The sequence below is a fragment of the Cryptotermes secundus genome, unplaced genomic scaffold (assembly GCF_002891405.2).
Source record: "Cryptotermes secundus unplaced genomic scaffold, Csec_1.0 scaffold3297, whole genome shotgun sequence".
In the NCBI taxonomy this organism is placed as follows: Eukaryota; Metazoa; Arthropoda; class Insecta; order Blattodea; family Kalotermitidae; genus Cryptotermes; species Cryptotermes secundus.
The window spans coordinates 16,077-30,922 of NW_019730003.1; the positions used below are offsets into that span (position 1 = coordinate 16,077).

Here is a 14,846-nt window from a genome sequence, read left to right on the forward strand (position 1 = left end):
GGACAGACCGTTCTGCCAACGTGTTTCATTACTCAGCCTGCTTCTGATGACCTGAAGGGCTTCGTCGACTGGTACGTTGGTGAAAAGACTAACCACATCAAAACTGGCGAGCATATCATGTCTACGGAGATTAACAGACTTTAAGAGTTCTATGAAATGACTGGAATTCTTCACGAAGGAACCAGATCTGCCGGCCAAAGGGCTCAGTATTTTTTGTAGGAAGGCAGCCAAGGCGTAGCACGGGGAAACAATTGAGCTCACTATGGGTCTCAGTGGAATGCCTGGTTTGTGGATCTTAGGGAGACCATATAGGTGTGGGGGCCATCATGGAACTGCTGGATGTCTGCCTGAGGACCACCTACTTTCAAGGGGACGATGGATTCTACCAGCAGAAGGATGGCATGACAATGGGTAGCTCCTTTTCTCCCGTTGTTAGCAACATCTACATGGAACATTTTGAACAACTGGCTATCGACTCAGCGCAGGACAAACCGTCGTTGTGGCTCCGATATGTGGACGACACATTTGTGATCTGGCCGCATGGTGCAGAGGGGATACAGAACTTCCTTACACACCTCAACAGTCTGAGACCGGCTATCCAGTTCACCATGGAAATAGAATCGGAGGGAACGATCCCCTTCTTGGATGTTTTGGTCATGAAGAAAGGGACGGCTCTGACCACGAAAGTTCACAGAAAACCCACCCACACTGGCAGATATCTTAATTTCAATTCCAATCACCCTCCGCATGTCAAAAGAGGAATTGTTCATAGCCTTCATGATAGAGCTACCACTATATGCCAAGACCGGCAAGACCGGGTGTTGGAGGTTAAAAGTTTGAAACGCGACCTTCAACTGAGTGGTTACTCTCAGGGCTTTATTGACTCGGTTATCAGGTCCAAGGGCGGTAGTCGTCAAAAGAAAAAAGAGGAAAAGCCTCTTGGCACGGTGTACATCCCGTATGTCAAGGGAATCTCTGAGAAGTTCAAGCGCATAGGGAACCAGTACAATATTAGAACCGTCTTCAAAACTAAACACACTTTACGATCTTCGCTCGTGAGAACGAAACCAAAAAGGGATCCTCAACAGACGGCACAGTGCGTCTACAGCATTCCCTGTCAATGTGGCAGAAGCTACATTGGTGAAACAGGAAGACCACTGGCTGTTCGAATCCGTGAACACAAGCACAATCTTAAGCAGGGTCTTCTAGAGAAATCCAGGTTGGCTCAGCATGCATATGAAGAAGGTCACAGGGTAAGCTGGGATGAAGCTAGGATCTTGGAGATTGAAAGCAACAGCAGATACAGGAAATACAAAGAATCAGCTCATATGGCATGTTCATCCAATCCGATCAGCCAACCCAGTTTGGATATTTCTCCCATATGGATCCCCCTCATCAATGAAGAGGTTAACAAACCAAAAAATGTAATTTTATGAATATTAGTGGTTCCACTACTACTGCAAGTTTTCTTCCGGGGATTAGTCTGATTCCCGGAAGTCGCCATGGTGGCACGATTCTTTATCCATGCAGATCAGGCATGCTCTATCCAGTTTTTACTTTCGTTTTTAACTGAATTCATGGAATATAACCCATACTTCTGTTTCTTTACATTGTTGACAAGTGCATGTTTGGCACAAATTTTCTATCATGTTTTTACTGCGATTTTATTCTTTCCTCCCACTGATGGAACCGGTTGTCGGTTGTTCATAGGTTGTTTCTACAGCTCAAGGTTTGTCCAGTGATTGAGACTAGCTCTTTCTAAGGGGCCCAACTGAGTAGGTTAAACCTTCCCAATCTACCTGAAGATGGAGACAGATCCAGTCTCCGAAACGTCGTGGTTTTTTGTCTTTTATATACTGGATGATGGGTGAAGTCCAAAATAAGCCAAAAGAAGTACCTGTGAACATGTTATATATATTTTCAAAGAATTTGCAAAATTTGATTTAGAAAATTTAAGATACCACCAAATTCCTTTTAAGCTTCAGGAGTGTGAACTAGTACTGCTGCTGTTTAAATAATTTATTCTTAAAATTATGTGTGTAAACATAATTTCATACCTTCCAATAGGAAGGAAATTAGAAATAAAAAATATACTCCATGTAAAATCATAACTAATAAGTTATTCTGGATCTGTTGCATATGTATAAGCAGTTTTGAAGTTCAAATATTTTCCAGAAATTGGTATGAAAATGTTAACATTGGTAGACAACAGGTTTCCTGTTGGCTATATTGGGTACCTCTCATAGGGCATGTACAGAGGTGAAAGGTAAAGTTGTCCCTGTGCTCAACAAATTAAGCACTATGCCATGAAGGCATATGGGGGAGTGGATATATAGATCCACATTTTTTTGACCTCGGCACTAGCTTCACACACCTGCTGCTTTACATCTGGGGAAATAGCCTGAAGTACCCATTGGATAGAAGGTTGGTTGGACTCCAGAGCTGGTCTGGACAATTTGGAGAAGAGGAAATTCTTGACCCTACCAGGTTCTGATGATGGTGTATAATACTCAGAATTACTGTTTTTGGTATTCTAGAAACTAAAAAACAACGTTTGTTTTTTAAACATTCTGTTTTTTGGTTGTTGGGCAAAGTCCAAAAACCCAGTAATTCTGAGGGGGACTACAGACAACAGGGTGGGATAGTTCGCAATTATTTGTGCTTCTCGGGACGAGGAAAAGCATATCTAATGGACGATTCCACTGGTGCTCCAGGTCTGCCATTCATATTTTCTGCAATTTTTGTGGCTCGTTCTGAGGAAGCTTGCGTAACCGGCGCTCAGGACTTAGTTAGTGTTATCAGCAATAGATGGTGCTGAGTGTTCAAATGCCTGATCAGAACCGTTTGAAATGTTCCACGCAGATTCTCGCGGGAAGTCCGCGCAACAACGGCTTAAGGAGCTACATTAATGTGCGTTAATGTGTGCTGCAAGCGATTACGCATTTGTACAGTCCGAGCCGGCCCGTGCAACAACGGCTGATGTACATACAAGTGTGCTACATGAGTGCAAGAGAGAGATAATGTTATTCATATGTGATCTCGTTGTGCAGGCTTTGGATGGTTTGTGCAAATTCTTCCGTTTTCGGACGATAACACAGTGACAGTAGAATGTGTGGGAGCAGTTTAGATTGAAAGAGCAAAGTAGCGCCTGAACATGAATCGTGCGAAGTCTTGCCAGCCATCAGCACTGTGTTCGAAAGTGGTATTTCGCATAATGTTGTTCTTTCGTGTTTTGCATTTAGTGTAGGTTTGTTAGGTTAAGTTGGATTCGCGTGGCTTGCACGGACCGAAACCGCGTCCTGCTTAGTGTAGAAGTGCTGTGTTATCGGACTTAGGAAAACAGGGTATGTCATATTATCATCTCATTGTTAAACTATTCATTGACTGGTGGACACAGTATAATTGTTTCGTATTTCACCGTAATTTTAAAATTCATCAGACGAATTTCAATTTGGTGACGACATAGATTATGACGCGTTTGGACAATTTAATAATTGTAAATAAATATCGAATCTGGTAACATGTTAGCAATTCCATTGCTTAATACATAAATTCCAGGCACAGTACTTTATAGGACACAGTTTAGATATTGCATCGTTTCCTATTTCCGTTTTCAGTGCGTTATCACAATAGTTTCAGCCCTCTTCAGTATGTCCCTTGTTCCGAGTTATAGCTGCAACACATATTATTGCAAAAGAATTTGAGCTTGAGAAACTTTTTGATAGTGTTAGAACATAATTTTGGATTCACATGGGATACAATTTCAGAAATGATATCATAACCCGGATAACCACAGCATGAACACTAACTCCATGGAGCTGAGCCCTTCTTGAGAAGCTGCCAGTTTTGCAGCTACTCAAGAATATCCCAACATTTATGGAGCCCGAAGATTCATTTCCATTATCATGATGGCCTTCCGCTTGTCTCTGTCCTGAGACAGATCAATCCAGTCTATACCACACCATCCTATTTCTCTAAGATCCATTGTAATATACACCCCCCACATATTGGTCTTCTTAGTGGTCTCTTTCTTTCTGGCTTTCCCACCAATATCATTTATTCATTACTCTTCTCCATTCATGCTATATGCCAATGTGAATACAAATGAGACGTAATACCCTCATTGTGCTGAGTAGTTAGATTATGGTGTTGTGCGATGTGACACCATGAATGTACAGGCAGGAGATTGCTCTGAATTATATCCACCAAACTACGGAACATCACATCACAGAACACCATAATCTGAATAAGGCCTGCCTGAATTAGCTTCCACTTTTGAACAGTTATGTCACTTGAGAAGAACTATAAATATTACACAAAATACATTGTATTGGCAGATAACTTTTTTTTTGTAAGATTCTTTCTTCTTGCTATTAACACTGAAAACAGTCATGAAGTATGCCAACAGACTTCATATTGCCTAGTCCCACCAGTTACTTTATTTGATGGCAGCATCCTTTTGTATGTGGAGGTGCATCAAGGCTCAAGTGTATCAGTCCCCCTGTGCCTTGAATATGTTGTGAACTACAAGCATGGATTTTGCAGTAATTGCCACAGGTACTGCTAACATGCTCTTTTGCAAGTGGGAGGAGGACTTGTACAGATGGGAAACAAGGAGACTGCACCTAACATTCGTGAAACTGAAAAATACAATGGCAAAAATTGTCTGTTCTCTGCTAATACAGTGTATTTTGTTTCGTGTTTATGGCTGTCTTCATTTCTAAAATATGATTATTCAAAAGTCTGACATTATTTGGAAAGATCCAGCATTGGTATAGTAAACACATATAAAACACAATTTCTGTGACATTTCATGGTGGATGTCAGGGGAATATGCACTAGAGGTGCTTAATCCCATGGACATCATGATGCCGATTTTTGATAGAACTGTCCATAAAATTGTATATGGTCCCCTCAATGTTTCAGTGAATTTTCACCATGTCCCAGCCAGTTACGACAGCCATGGACAGCTTAACAGCTGCTCTAAAAAGCAACATTATTCCAAATCAGGAGTATCTTTTGCAAGGAAGTGTACTGGATTCTGCAGTTGAGGTGTTGCTGCATCGCTTGCGTGGCTTATGTGATAATGTGGACTCTGGTCCAGAGACATTCCATGATCATGAGATGTGCTTCAGCATTCGTATGTATATCTGTACATGACCCTTCAAGCAGGAAGGCATGTTGGGTAGAATACGTTCGAAACAAGAATTCCTATAATGAGGCAGACAATGGTCTTATGGATGCATGTTCACTGTATTGGTTGGTTATACTGAAATTGCAATGAATTGTGTGTAATCTGAAATGTAATATGCAAGCATCCTTTTTATCCATTTCTTTTACCTTGCACATTATTCATTGGCTGAAAATGTGTTTCAGAAGGTGGTTCTGCATTGGTTTTCAGGCAAAATGAGACATATAATCTGACAGTTCTGTTTTTGGTCAGTGGACCAGCTTCCCAGACTTATGAAATGAATGATTTTAGGTTTTATTCACAGCCCTGTGGATTGCCTGTTAGAATTGCTTCATCTATATGTCAGTACACATGAAAAATTTCATACCAATGAATTCATTTTCAGGAAATTTGATATTGGGGTTTTAAAATTTATTAACGCATTACAGTTTTGGTTAAAATTAAACAGACATAATGGCCACTTTGCATGTGTTTCTGTATATATTTCAAACATAACACTTTAAATATTTTTTTTTTTTGCACACAATGATCTGATTGAAAGTTGTAGGGAAAATAAGACATGTCATGCCCCATAACATTTTTTTTACAGAGTCTTAACAGTTTTCAACATAATGAAACATAAATTATGGAACGCTCCTAATTTGAATATTCAGTGATCGATATTGGTTTTGCAAACATAGAAGATTACTGAATCACTGACACTTCTGTTCTAAACACATGAAGATTACAGAAGTCTCTTGCTTGCTCCAGTCTGAATATACAGATTTACATATATATAAATATGTATTTAATTAAAATAATTACATAAATACTTTGTCATGGGTGTTTCCATGTCGTTTATAACCCTTTCTTTCAAATATGCCTGTTAAACTTTTCTTTGTGCTTTTTTTCAGTTTTGTTTATATTTAGTGCTGCTAGGTCAGTATCTCTTACTTTTATTTTTTATTTTTGCTTCAGGTGGAACTAACCTACAGCCATTACTCTTGCGTGTAAGACGTGCTCTTGATTATCAAGATATGCCATGGCAACTAAGATATATTGGACAGCCAGAAATTGGTGAGTTTCTCAAAAGCTAGTGTTTCAAAGCAAGTTGTACAAACAATTGGCTGCCTGTCACTTCTCACACCATCGAACCCACCCCCTTGTCTGAAATTCTTCTTCTGCGCATTCAAGGTTACTCTTGGCCTTGTTCGAGGTTACATGACACTTGCTTTATCAATAATTTGCTTGCTCTACTTAATTTGGGTGTGCAGCTATAACAGTCCATGTGAATTACAGAACATATTCCTAGCACTCAGGGACATTGCAAGAGCACACTGAATCATAGTCAGCTGTTGATGAGGACTCTATATTGGTTGTGCATCATTTCACAGGTGACAAGAACCGACCTACTATAGTTCGTAGCAGCATAGACATTGGGACCAGTTCAACTGTAGTTGAATTCCTCACCGAATTGGGGTGCAGAATGGATTTTGAATATATTGTGAGGGGTTACATGTTCCGTAAGGGACGCATGAAGATTACGGTTTCAAAAATATTCAAGGTAATTTCTCACTTTATTTTGTTATCAGAGAGGGGAACATAATCTAGTACTTGCATGTTAGTGGGTGACCAAATAAGTAAAAAGCATCCAGCCAGAGTGTTCCGAACATTAATAATGCCGTCCATCTTAGTAGTTTATTTGTTAAGCAAGATCCAAAGCCGGATGCTGTATTACTGCTGAGAGCATTGCTAAGCAGCCCATTGAAGAGAAAGAAGGCTCAAAGCCTAACTTTGGAATTTGGCTCAGTGAACAAGTCCATAAGTTAGGCTTTCGGTTTTATATTTAAAAATAAATGTCCAAAAACTTTCTAAGGTTAGGCTTTAGGGTTTGTTTTTAATTATCTACTACAGTTGTCAATGTTAGTATGGCAGATGTTATGGTGGTAATGTTTTGAAATTAATTGGGTCATCTGTTAATACATAACTACCCATGACCTCTTTGTCTAATGTTATAGTAGTGCTTTTGATCTCTGGGAAAAGTGAGTATACTGTACTGACTTGAATGAAGTTGAATTGGGTCATTATAATAGAGTGATGGACTGAGATTTTGTATCAACATTGAGTCTGTTGGATTATGGTTGTCTGGGTTATGACACTACATATTCTGCAAGGTGGAGGGTTGCTGGATGACCCACCGATGGTGTCTCCAACTTATTATGGTGGTGGGGTGCTCCTGAGACCCTGAGAGCTATGCAGGCAGTAGCATAGCTACTGGTAGGGTCACACATGCTGGACAGGTCAAGGGGTATGAGTATGAGTATGAGCCACAAAACTGGCCCTAGCACTCTGACCTTCAATTGTGCTTCCCCTTTGGATTAACCCTTTATTAATCCTACACTTCGAATGAAATGTAGGACTTTGTTTATGGGGGCATCATAAAAGTCACTTGGTTCCATGAAGAATTGACCCAGGTGGCGATATCTTAAATAAGCTATAGCCTCACAATCACATAAGATGTGTGTGGCTGATTCATCTTCTTGTAAGCACCTCTCACAAGTTGGATCCTCTGTCAGTCCCAGTTTGGAAAGGTGTCTTAGGTGGCAGTGTCCAGTAAGTAATCCTACCACCCATCTGAGATGATCTCTTAATTTTAACACGTCCCCCGTTCTTTTGGCAGAGGGTCCTGTTATAAATCCTTTTGCCTGTTTGAGTCCAGTTATGGAATCCCAGTGTTTTTTTGTGATTTCAGTTAGTCCAGTCCCTGATCGCTTTCTTGGTAACTCCAATTGAGATGCCGCAAGCTAGTTCAGCTCCTATGAACGGCTGTTCAGATCCTGTTCTTGCCAGCTGATTTGCAGTTTCATTCCCAGCAATACTCTCCTACTGAGATGCTGCAAACTGGTTCATGTCCTATGAATGGCTGTTCAGATCCTGTTCTTGCCAGCTGATCTGCGGTTCCATTTCCAGCAATACTCTCCTACTGAGATGCTGCAAACTGGTTCATGTCCTATGAATGGCTGTTCAGATCCTGTTCTTGCCAGCTGATCTGCGGTTCCATTTCCAGCAATACTCTCCTACTGAGATGCTGCAAACTGGTTCAGCTCCTATGAACGGCTGTTCAGATCCCGTTCTTGCCAGCTGATTTGCAGTTTCATTCCCAGCAATACTCTCCTACTGAGATGCTGCAAACTGGTTCATGTCCTATGAATGGCTGTTCAGATCCTGTTCTTGCCAGCTGATCTGCGGTTCCATTTCCAGCAATACTCTCCTACTGAGATGCTGCAAACTGGTTCAGCTCCTATGAACGGCTGTTCAGATCCCGTTCTTGCCAGCTGATTTGCAGTTTCATTCCCAGCAATACTCTCCTACTGAGATGCTGCAAACTGGTTCATGTCCTATGAATGGCTGTTCAGATCCTGTTCTTGCCAGCTGATCTGCGGTTCCATTTCCAGCAATACTCTCCTACTGAGATGCTGCAAACTGGTTCAGCTCCTATGAACGGCTGTTCAGATCCCGTTCTTGCCAGCTGATTTGCAGTTTCATTCCCAGCAATACTCTCCTACTGAGATGCTGCAAACTGGTTCATGTCCTATGAATGGCTGTTCAGATCCTGTTCTTGCCAGCTGATCTGCGGTTCCATTTCCAGCAATACTCTCCTACTGAGATGCTGCAAACTGGTTCAGCTCCTATGAACGGCTGTTCAGATCCCGTTCTTGCCAGCTGATTTGCAGTTTCATTCCCAGCAATACTCTCCTACTGAGATGCTGCAAACTGGTTCAGGTCCTATGAACGGCTGTTCAGATCCCGTTCTTGCCAGCTGATTTGCAGTTTCATTCCCAGCAATACTCTCCTACTGAGATGCCGCAAGCTGGTTCAGGTCCTGTTCTTGCCAGCTGAGCTGCGGTTTCATTAGCAGCAATACCCTCATGACCTGGCACCCATATAAGTTGTACTCTGTTATGTCTGGCCAGTTGTGTGAGGGATTGGTGGCAGTCCCAAACCAATTTTAAAGTGATTTGGTGTGTACCAAGTGCTTTAATTGCAGCTTGACTGTCTGATAGAATATAGATGTTCCTATTTCTATAGTTCCTATCTAAAGGTCAAGGGGTAGGAGCCAGACAAAGAGGAACACCCTGGTCCTCCAGGTTTAGGGTTGGGTATGAGGCTAACAACCTCACACTGTGAAAACTAAATTGTTCAGAAACCAGGTAATCGGAATCAGATGGATTATAGAGAAGAATGGACGCAGATCGTTCAGGAGGCCAAAGCTCACTCTGAACTGTAGTGCCAAGGTGAAGGAATTGCTGGATCATGAGATATCCATCTGTTCATCCAGTTCATTGTAAGTTCTCAGTTCTGAGTATCTGAACAATACTAAATGAGATGTATAAATTATGAAGCTCATCATTATGTAGTACAGTCCATTTCTTTTTGATTCTGTATTATAAATTATGGACTTGTGAAATTTCTGGTACTGTTCTGCAAATTTTGGGGACCAGTGAAAGTCTGCTTGATGTTCTTGAGACTGTGCCTGTCATGCAGGTGGGACAAGTGGCACAGGGGAAGCCTGCAGAGAGTATGGAGCCAATGTCACAGTCATATTTGGTGGAACTGAGTGTGTTAGCCCCCAGTGGCCAGGATGCCATTGCTGAGGACATGCGCAGTTTCGCTGAACAGCTTCGCCCTCTGGTGCAGCTTGAGAAGGTTGACTATAAGAGGCTACAGCACATGCCTTAAAGACGCTACTTGATTGTATGAGATTCAGATTCTTCCAGCCGTGAATATTAAGATTATGGTGGAACCTGCTGCCTCCATCTTCATGGTAGAAGTGGGCAAAGTGGGATAATTTTCATGTAACATAGGGAAGCCATCAGACTGTTTATGGCTCTGTCCCTAACTTCCCTTCCCAATGTTATGTCCACATTTCTCCGCTTGGCTGTTTGTCTGCCCTGAAGATGACAGCAGTAGGTTCTTACAAAACTTGGTTTGTATCTACAAGACTATACGGCATCATTTCCTAGATCATAATGTTAACTCTTGATTGTGTTTATATTACACTTCTCACTGGACAACTTTTTAACACAATTTTTATGGAAGTAATGAAGACTGCAAGAAAAGTTCTTAAGTTTTGACAATACATACCTGTGTAGTTGATACAGTACCATTAAACTGTTAAAACCATTTTTCTGGGTGTGTTCCACTAAAATGCTGAGTGTTTATAATCTTTGGTACCTGCTCCTTTGTGTCTGTGGGTATGTTCTGGGTGTCAGTTATACTGTTTCCAAAGGCCTGGGAAACAACACCTGGATACACAAGCTCAGAGGGATTGTGAGCAGGGTACAACATTGAGCTAAAACCAATGAAGAGGGTCATCCTCATCACAACATAAAACAATTTTTGTATGGGATCATCCTGTGCAATCAGAGCCGCACTCAATTGCACAAGGATGACGGTGAGGTCAGAGAGGCCTTACAAGACACCCTGCACCTCCATCCAACCGCAGCAGCCCATGCTCTGTATGCCAAAAGAGAAATGGAGGTGAGACAACAGCAACAACCCAGTATGTAGGATTTGAGGTTGATAAAGCAGTTTATGAAGAGTTCCTTCTGGGATATAGTGCCATGTAGTCCTATGAAAATAAGTTGATTTTTTGGAGGAACATGTCATCTTCACCTTCAGAGTTGAAGAGTAAGTCAGTGCTGAAGATGGTCACATGTTCCTAGAAACGTTGGCTGGGTATCAATGGACTGCATGGCTTTATATTCCAGAAGTCAGAACTCTTTTAAATGTCGGGGTACTTCTGAAGCTATAAGGAAGTTACAAACCACATGTATCAAGGAACCGGAGAAGACCTTTGAAGATACCACTGGATGAATCAGGCCTGAATGGGCCAACTAGTGGTCCAACTCCCTGACTGTTAATGATGGTGGATATTGTGTGGAGGCCACTGTTTCTAAGCTGGTGATTAGCAGGTGACCCAATCCATGAATTCTGTGCTTTGTCACAACTATAACAGTGGAATTAAAATTCTCATTAGCCAGTTGCTCTTAAGTTTCACTTCAGAGATGAAGAAATAAAAGAAAATCAAACATTACAATTTAAAAAATGTGGCCCTATTACAAACAGTAATTAAGCACCAGAATTTGTTGAAATGGTTGGTTATCAGTGAATTGCAATGAAACAAGAAAAATAGTGAAATATGGCTGTGTAGGGCAGGAAATATAAGAGGAATATTATTCATTATGCACTGTAGGAGAGTACCATAAACTCACCAAATCCTGTCCATTATTTCTTTGTCTGCTGAGTGCTTTTACAGCTGTATTGTTAATGGCAATGAACTATTAGGGTTACATTCTTCTAGGATGTAATGCCATGCATCCTTACAGACACCAGTCTTTTGGTGGAATCTGCTGACTTCATCTTGGGCAGGAAGGAGATGAAGATGGAGGCAGCTTCTTCCAGAATATTGGTACCTATCTATAAGACTTCATGAAATCACACTTCAGAAGACCAAGTTTAATATTCATCATCACGATTTCTCCAATTCTTGCATAAACTGCTAAATTTTGTAACATGGAATTCCTTGGTGTGTCTAATTATTAACAGTTCAAGGAAACTCTGTACTGCCGAGTCTATTAACTTATAAGACATGGGAGAAGGTAGGGTTCACAGGAACAAATCAAAAAAAAAGTGAAAAAAAGACACAGTAATTTCCATATTTTCCAAGTCTGTAATACATTGGAGGAAATGGACTACTTGTTACAATCTAAGGCACCAGCACACTTGTGTGTTCTTAAAATCTTTCGCCATGCAAACTTCTTTTGACATACTGGACACACAAATTTTTTTTCACCTGTATGAATCACTTTGTGTTCCTTGAGGCCTTCTTTGCGTGCAAATCGTTTTCCACAGTCTTCGCAGTGATACGGCCGCACACCACTGTGCATTATTTTATGGCTTGCAAGTTTTCGACTGGTGTTGAATGCTTTGCTACACACTTCACATGTGTAAGCCTTTTGATCGCTGTGATTCAGTTGATGGTTCATCAGACTGGGAAGAAGTGTGTATCCTTGGCCACAGATCTCACACACAAATGGTTTTTCAGCCCTGTGCACAGATTTGTGATTCTTTATGTAGCTTCGTGATGTTGTAGAGTAGCTACATTCATCACACTTGTATGGTTTAATCCCTGTGTGTACACTCATGTGTAATAGAAGGCCTTTGTCATAAGCAAATCTCTTCCCACAATACTCGCAGACATATGGCTTTTCTCCAGTGTGTATGCGCATGTGCACCTCTACCTGGAATTTGGATGGGAATGATTTGCCACATGTCAGACATTTATGCTTTCCCTTGTGGATGTGAAGATGTGTCTTCACAGCACCTGCTGTTGAATAATCCTTCCCACACAAGTTACACACAAAGCGTTTCTCAGGAGTAAGATTACAGATGTGAAATGTGAAGTTATTTGTGTAGCTGAATGTTTTGCCACATTTAGAGCAGCCATATGTTTTACAGTCTGAAGGGTCATCAACTTTGCTGTGATTTTTAAGGTTTCCTACATTTCCAAACCTGGCAATTTTAGGACTTTTTCTACCGGCAGGTTTATCGTCATCACTCTGAATGTCATCAGAACCCATTTCTGACTTCCCACTATCCATTTCAGAATCATGGTATGGAATGTCTGAATTGTACAACATGCAACTCTTACCCTGTACAAATGCAGTATTATCACTGGTGTCTCTGTCTCCTTTCTCATCGGCCATTTTTGAGGTTCTGTGGAATCCAGGTTCTGTCTTTACAGAATCCTCTTCTTGTTGTACCAAGGAGTCATTCTTTACATGCACATCTACAGTTGTGTCTGTTTCAAAATCCCTTTTAGAATTTACTCCTTGTTCAGCTGTAATGCCTTGTGAAGAAACACTAGTATAAATTACTTGACCATTATGAGTCTGTTTTCCAGTATTCACCTCTAAACCAACATTTCTTGCAATGCACTGATGTAAAACATCATGACAATGTTTGCATTGTTCTTTGAATTTATGCCACGCATCAATTCGATTATGGCAGTTATTGCAAATCGTTGTTGGGAAGCCATCATCAATGGAAACCTGTAAAACACCAGGATTAAAGGTACTGAGTTTGAAGGAGTCTTAGAATAGAATAGAATATATGAGGGGTAGGCCTTCTCGGCCCTTGCACCACGATCTTAGGTCTATTGTGCTTCCCCTTTTTTTAATTATTCCCTCAGCAACCCCACGCTTCGGATGAAGCGCAGGATCTTGGACATGGGGGTGTCAAAATAGTTACTTGGTTCCATGAAGTACTGGCCCAAGTGACATAATCTTAAATAAGCTAATGCCTCACATTCACACAGGACGTGTGTGGCTGTTTCATCTTCTATCTGACACCTCTCACAGATGGGACTATCACTCAGTCCCAGTTTGAACAGGTGTCCTTTGAGGTGACAGTGTCCTGTAAGTAGTCCTACAACCCATCGTAGCTGGTTCCTGTTGAGCTTCAACAGTTCCTTCACTCTTTTAGCAGAAGGTCCTCATATGAGTCCCTTTGCTTTTGAATTTTGCAATTTTGCAATTTATGGTAACTTCTTGGGAAACGTATTAACTCATGTCTAACACCAGTAAAGTGTTAAACTAATTGGATATGAAAATATGGAAGGAAAAAGTTGCGTCTACTTTCAAGCACGTTTTTTTTTTTTGCGTGAAAAGTTTAACAGTAATGTAATTCAGGAAATATATCCGATAACAGTTACCTACTGTAACCAACAAAGGGCTGTATTTGCAAACTTTGCTACATGTTAACTTACTCTACGGACAAACAAGTGAAAATACATGTTCCTTACGCAAACATGGTTCTTGCCGCATAAATGTGACGAAAACTAACCTCAATTCCGATATATGTTAAAATTCTAGACGCCATAGGGAGTGCTGTTCCGTCTTCATAAAATATTGGTAACATAGCACGTTTGTGTGATAAACAGAGCCGACATATTTTATCCGAGTGAAATAAAGCTTCCTTTTTCGTAGGATTCATTGCAGGTTTTATTACATTATTATTTACCTACACAAAACTAATACGTACTGAACGAGCCTTTTAAATCGACGTACGAATCGAAATCGAGAAATTGACTAGAAACGATTATACTAGCGCTTGCTTTGTTTGCCGATTTAATCCCTGTTACGAGCGTACCAAATAACCTGAAGATTATTAGTACTCTGTCATTCATATTCGTTGTATATGAGTACAGAAGCCAACGGGAAAGTATACAAATAATTTTAAAATATACTATATACATATTACTCGAAAATGTGATTTGGTTACAGTACCTAGAATTGTATGGCATTCCAGTGAACTCCAAATATCAGACTGACAGCCATAAATGTTATATATGTCTGTATGAAATTGTGTATCATATTTATTTAATGGCATGTTTTTGCATAGATCCTCACACATTTGCGCCAGAGTTTATTACCATCACAAACTGTCAGTTACATGATAAAAAATTTTATGCATGGGTGCATTTTGTTTATATTTGTAACATGAAGGGCCCCTATGCAAAGGAACTACAAATATAATAAAATAGAATTTATTTACAATCTGTAGATCATTCATAGGCCTAAGCAAAGGTTCTAGAACATGTCATTCAGGTCTA

The 14,846-nt window shown here is 40.6% G+C and overlaps 2 protein-coding genes across 3 annotated transcripts; one reads left to right on the forward strand and one right to left on the reverse strand.

Annotated features, from left to right (window-relative positions):
• Positions 1 to 2,894: 2,894 nt before the first annotated feature.
• On the forward strand, positions 2,895 to 10,354 carry LOC111865945 (mediator of RNA polymerase II transcription subunit 18). 2 transcript variants are annotated; one of them, XM_033752037.1, is made up of 5 exons: positions 2,895 to 3,202; positions 4,927 to 5,140; positions 6,149 to 6,247; positions 6,565 to 6,734; positions 9,716 to 10,354. In XM_033752037.1, the coding sequence occupies exons 2-5, from the start codon at positions 4,939 to 4,941 to the stop codon at positions 9,908 to 9,910; spliced, it is 666 nt and encodes a 221-aa protein (XP_033607928.1). In that variant the 5' UTR covers positions 2,895 to 3,202; positions 4,927 to 4,938; the 3' UTR covers positions 9,911 to 10,354. The 2 variants fall into 2 exon arrangements, with proteins under 2 accessions (XP_033607928.1, XP_023710155.1); XM_023854387.2 differs by having other exon boundaries at positions 2,896 to 3,344.
• Positions 10,199 to 14,619, reverse strand: LOC111865947 (zinc finger protein 850). Its single transcript, XM_023854390.2, has 3 exons — positions 14,078 to 14,619; positions 10,999 to 13,284; positions 10,199 to 10,687 (listed from the first exon to the last, which is right to left on the reverse strand). The coding sequence occupies exons 1-2, from the start codon at positions 14,225 to 14,227 to the stop codon at positions 11,926 to 11,928; spliced, it is 1,509 nt and encodes a 502-aa protein (XP_023710158.1). The 5' UTR covers positions 14,228 to 14,619; the 3' UTR covers positions 10,199 to 10,687; positions 10,999 to 11,925.
• Between the last annotated feature and the right edge of the window lie 227 nt (positions 14,620 to 14,846).

Bases quoted from the DNA above. Each gene is read 5' to 3' on its own strand.
- LOC111865947 (XM_023854390.2), bottom strand. From the start codon at position 14,227: ATGAATCCTACGAAAAAGGAAGCTTTATTTCACTCGGATAAAATATGT. The intron at 13,285-14,077 runs GTTAGTTTTCGT...GGTGTTTTACAG, and splicing joins TAACATATATCGGAATTGAG to GTTTCCATTGATGATGGCTT.
- LOC111865945 (XM_033752037.1), top strand. From the start codon at position 4,939: ATGTCCCAGCCAGTTACGACAGCCATGGACAGCTTAACAGCTGCTCTA. The intron at 5,141-6,148 runs GTATGTATATCT...TTTTTGCTTCAG, and splicing joins TGAGATGTGCTTCAGCATTC to GTGGAACTAACCTACAGCCA. The intron at 6,248-6,564 runs GTGAGTTTCTCA...ATCATTTCACAG, and splicing joins TATTGGACAGCCAGAAATTG to GTGACAAGAACCGACCTACT.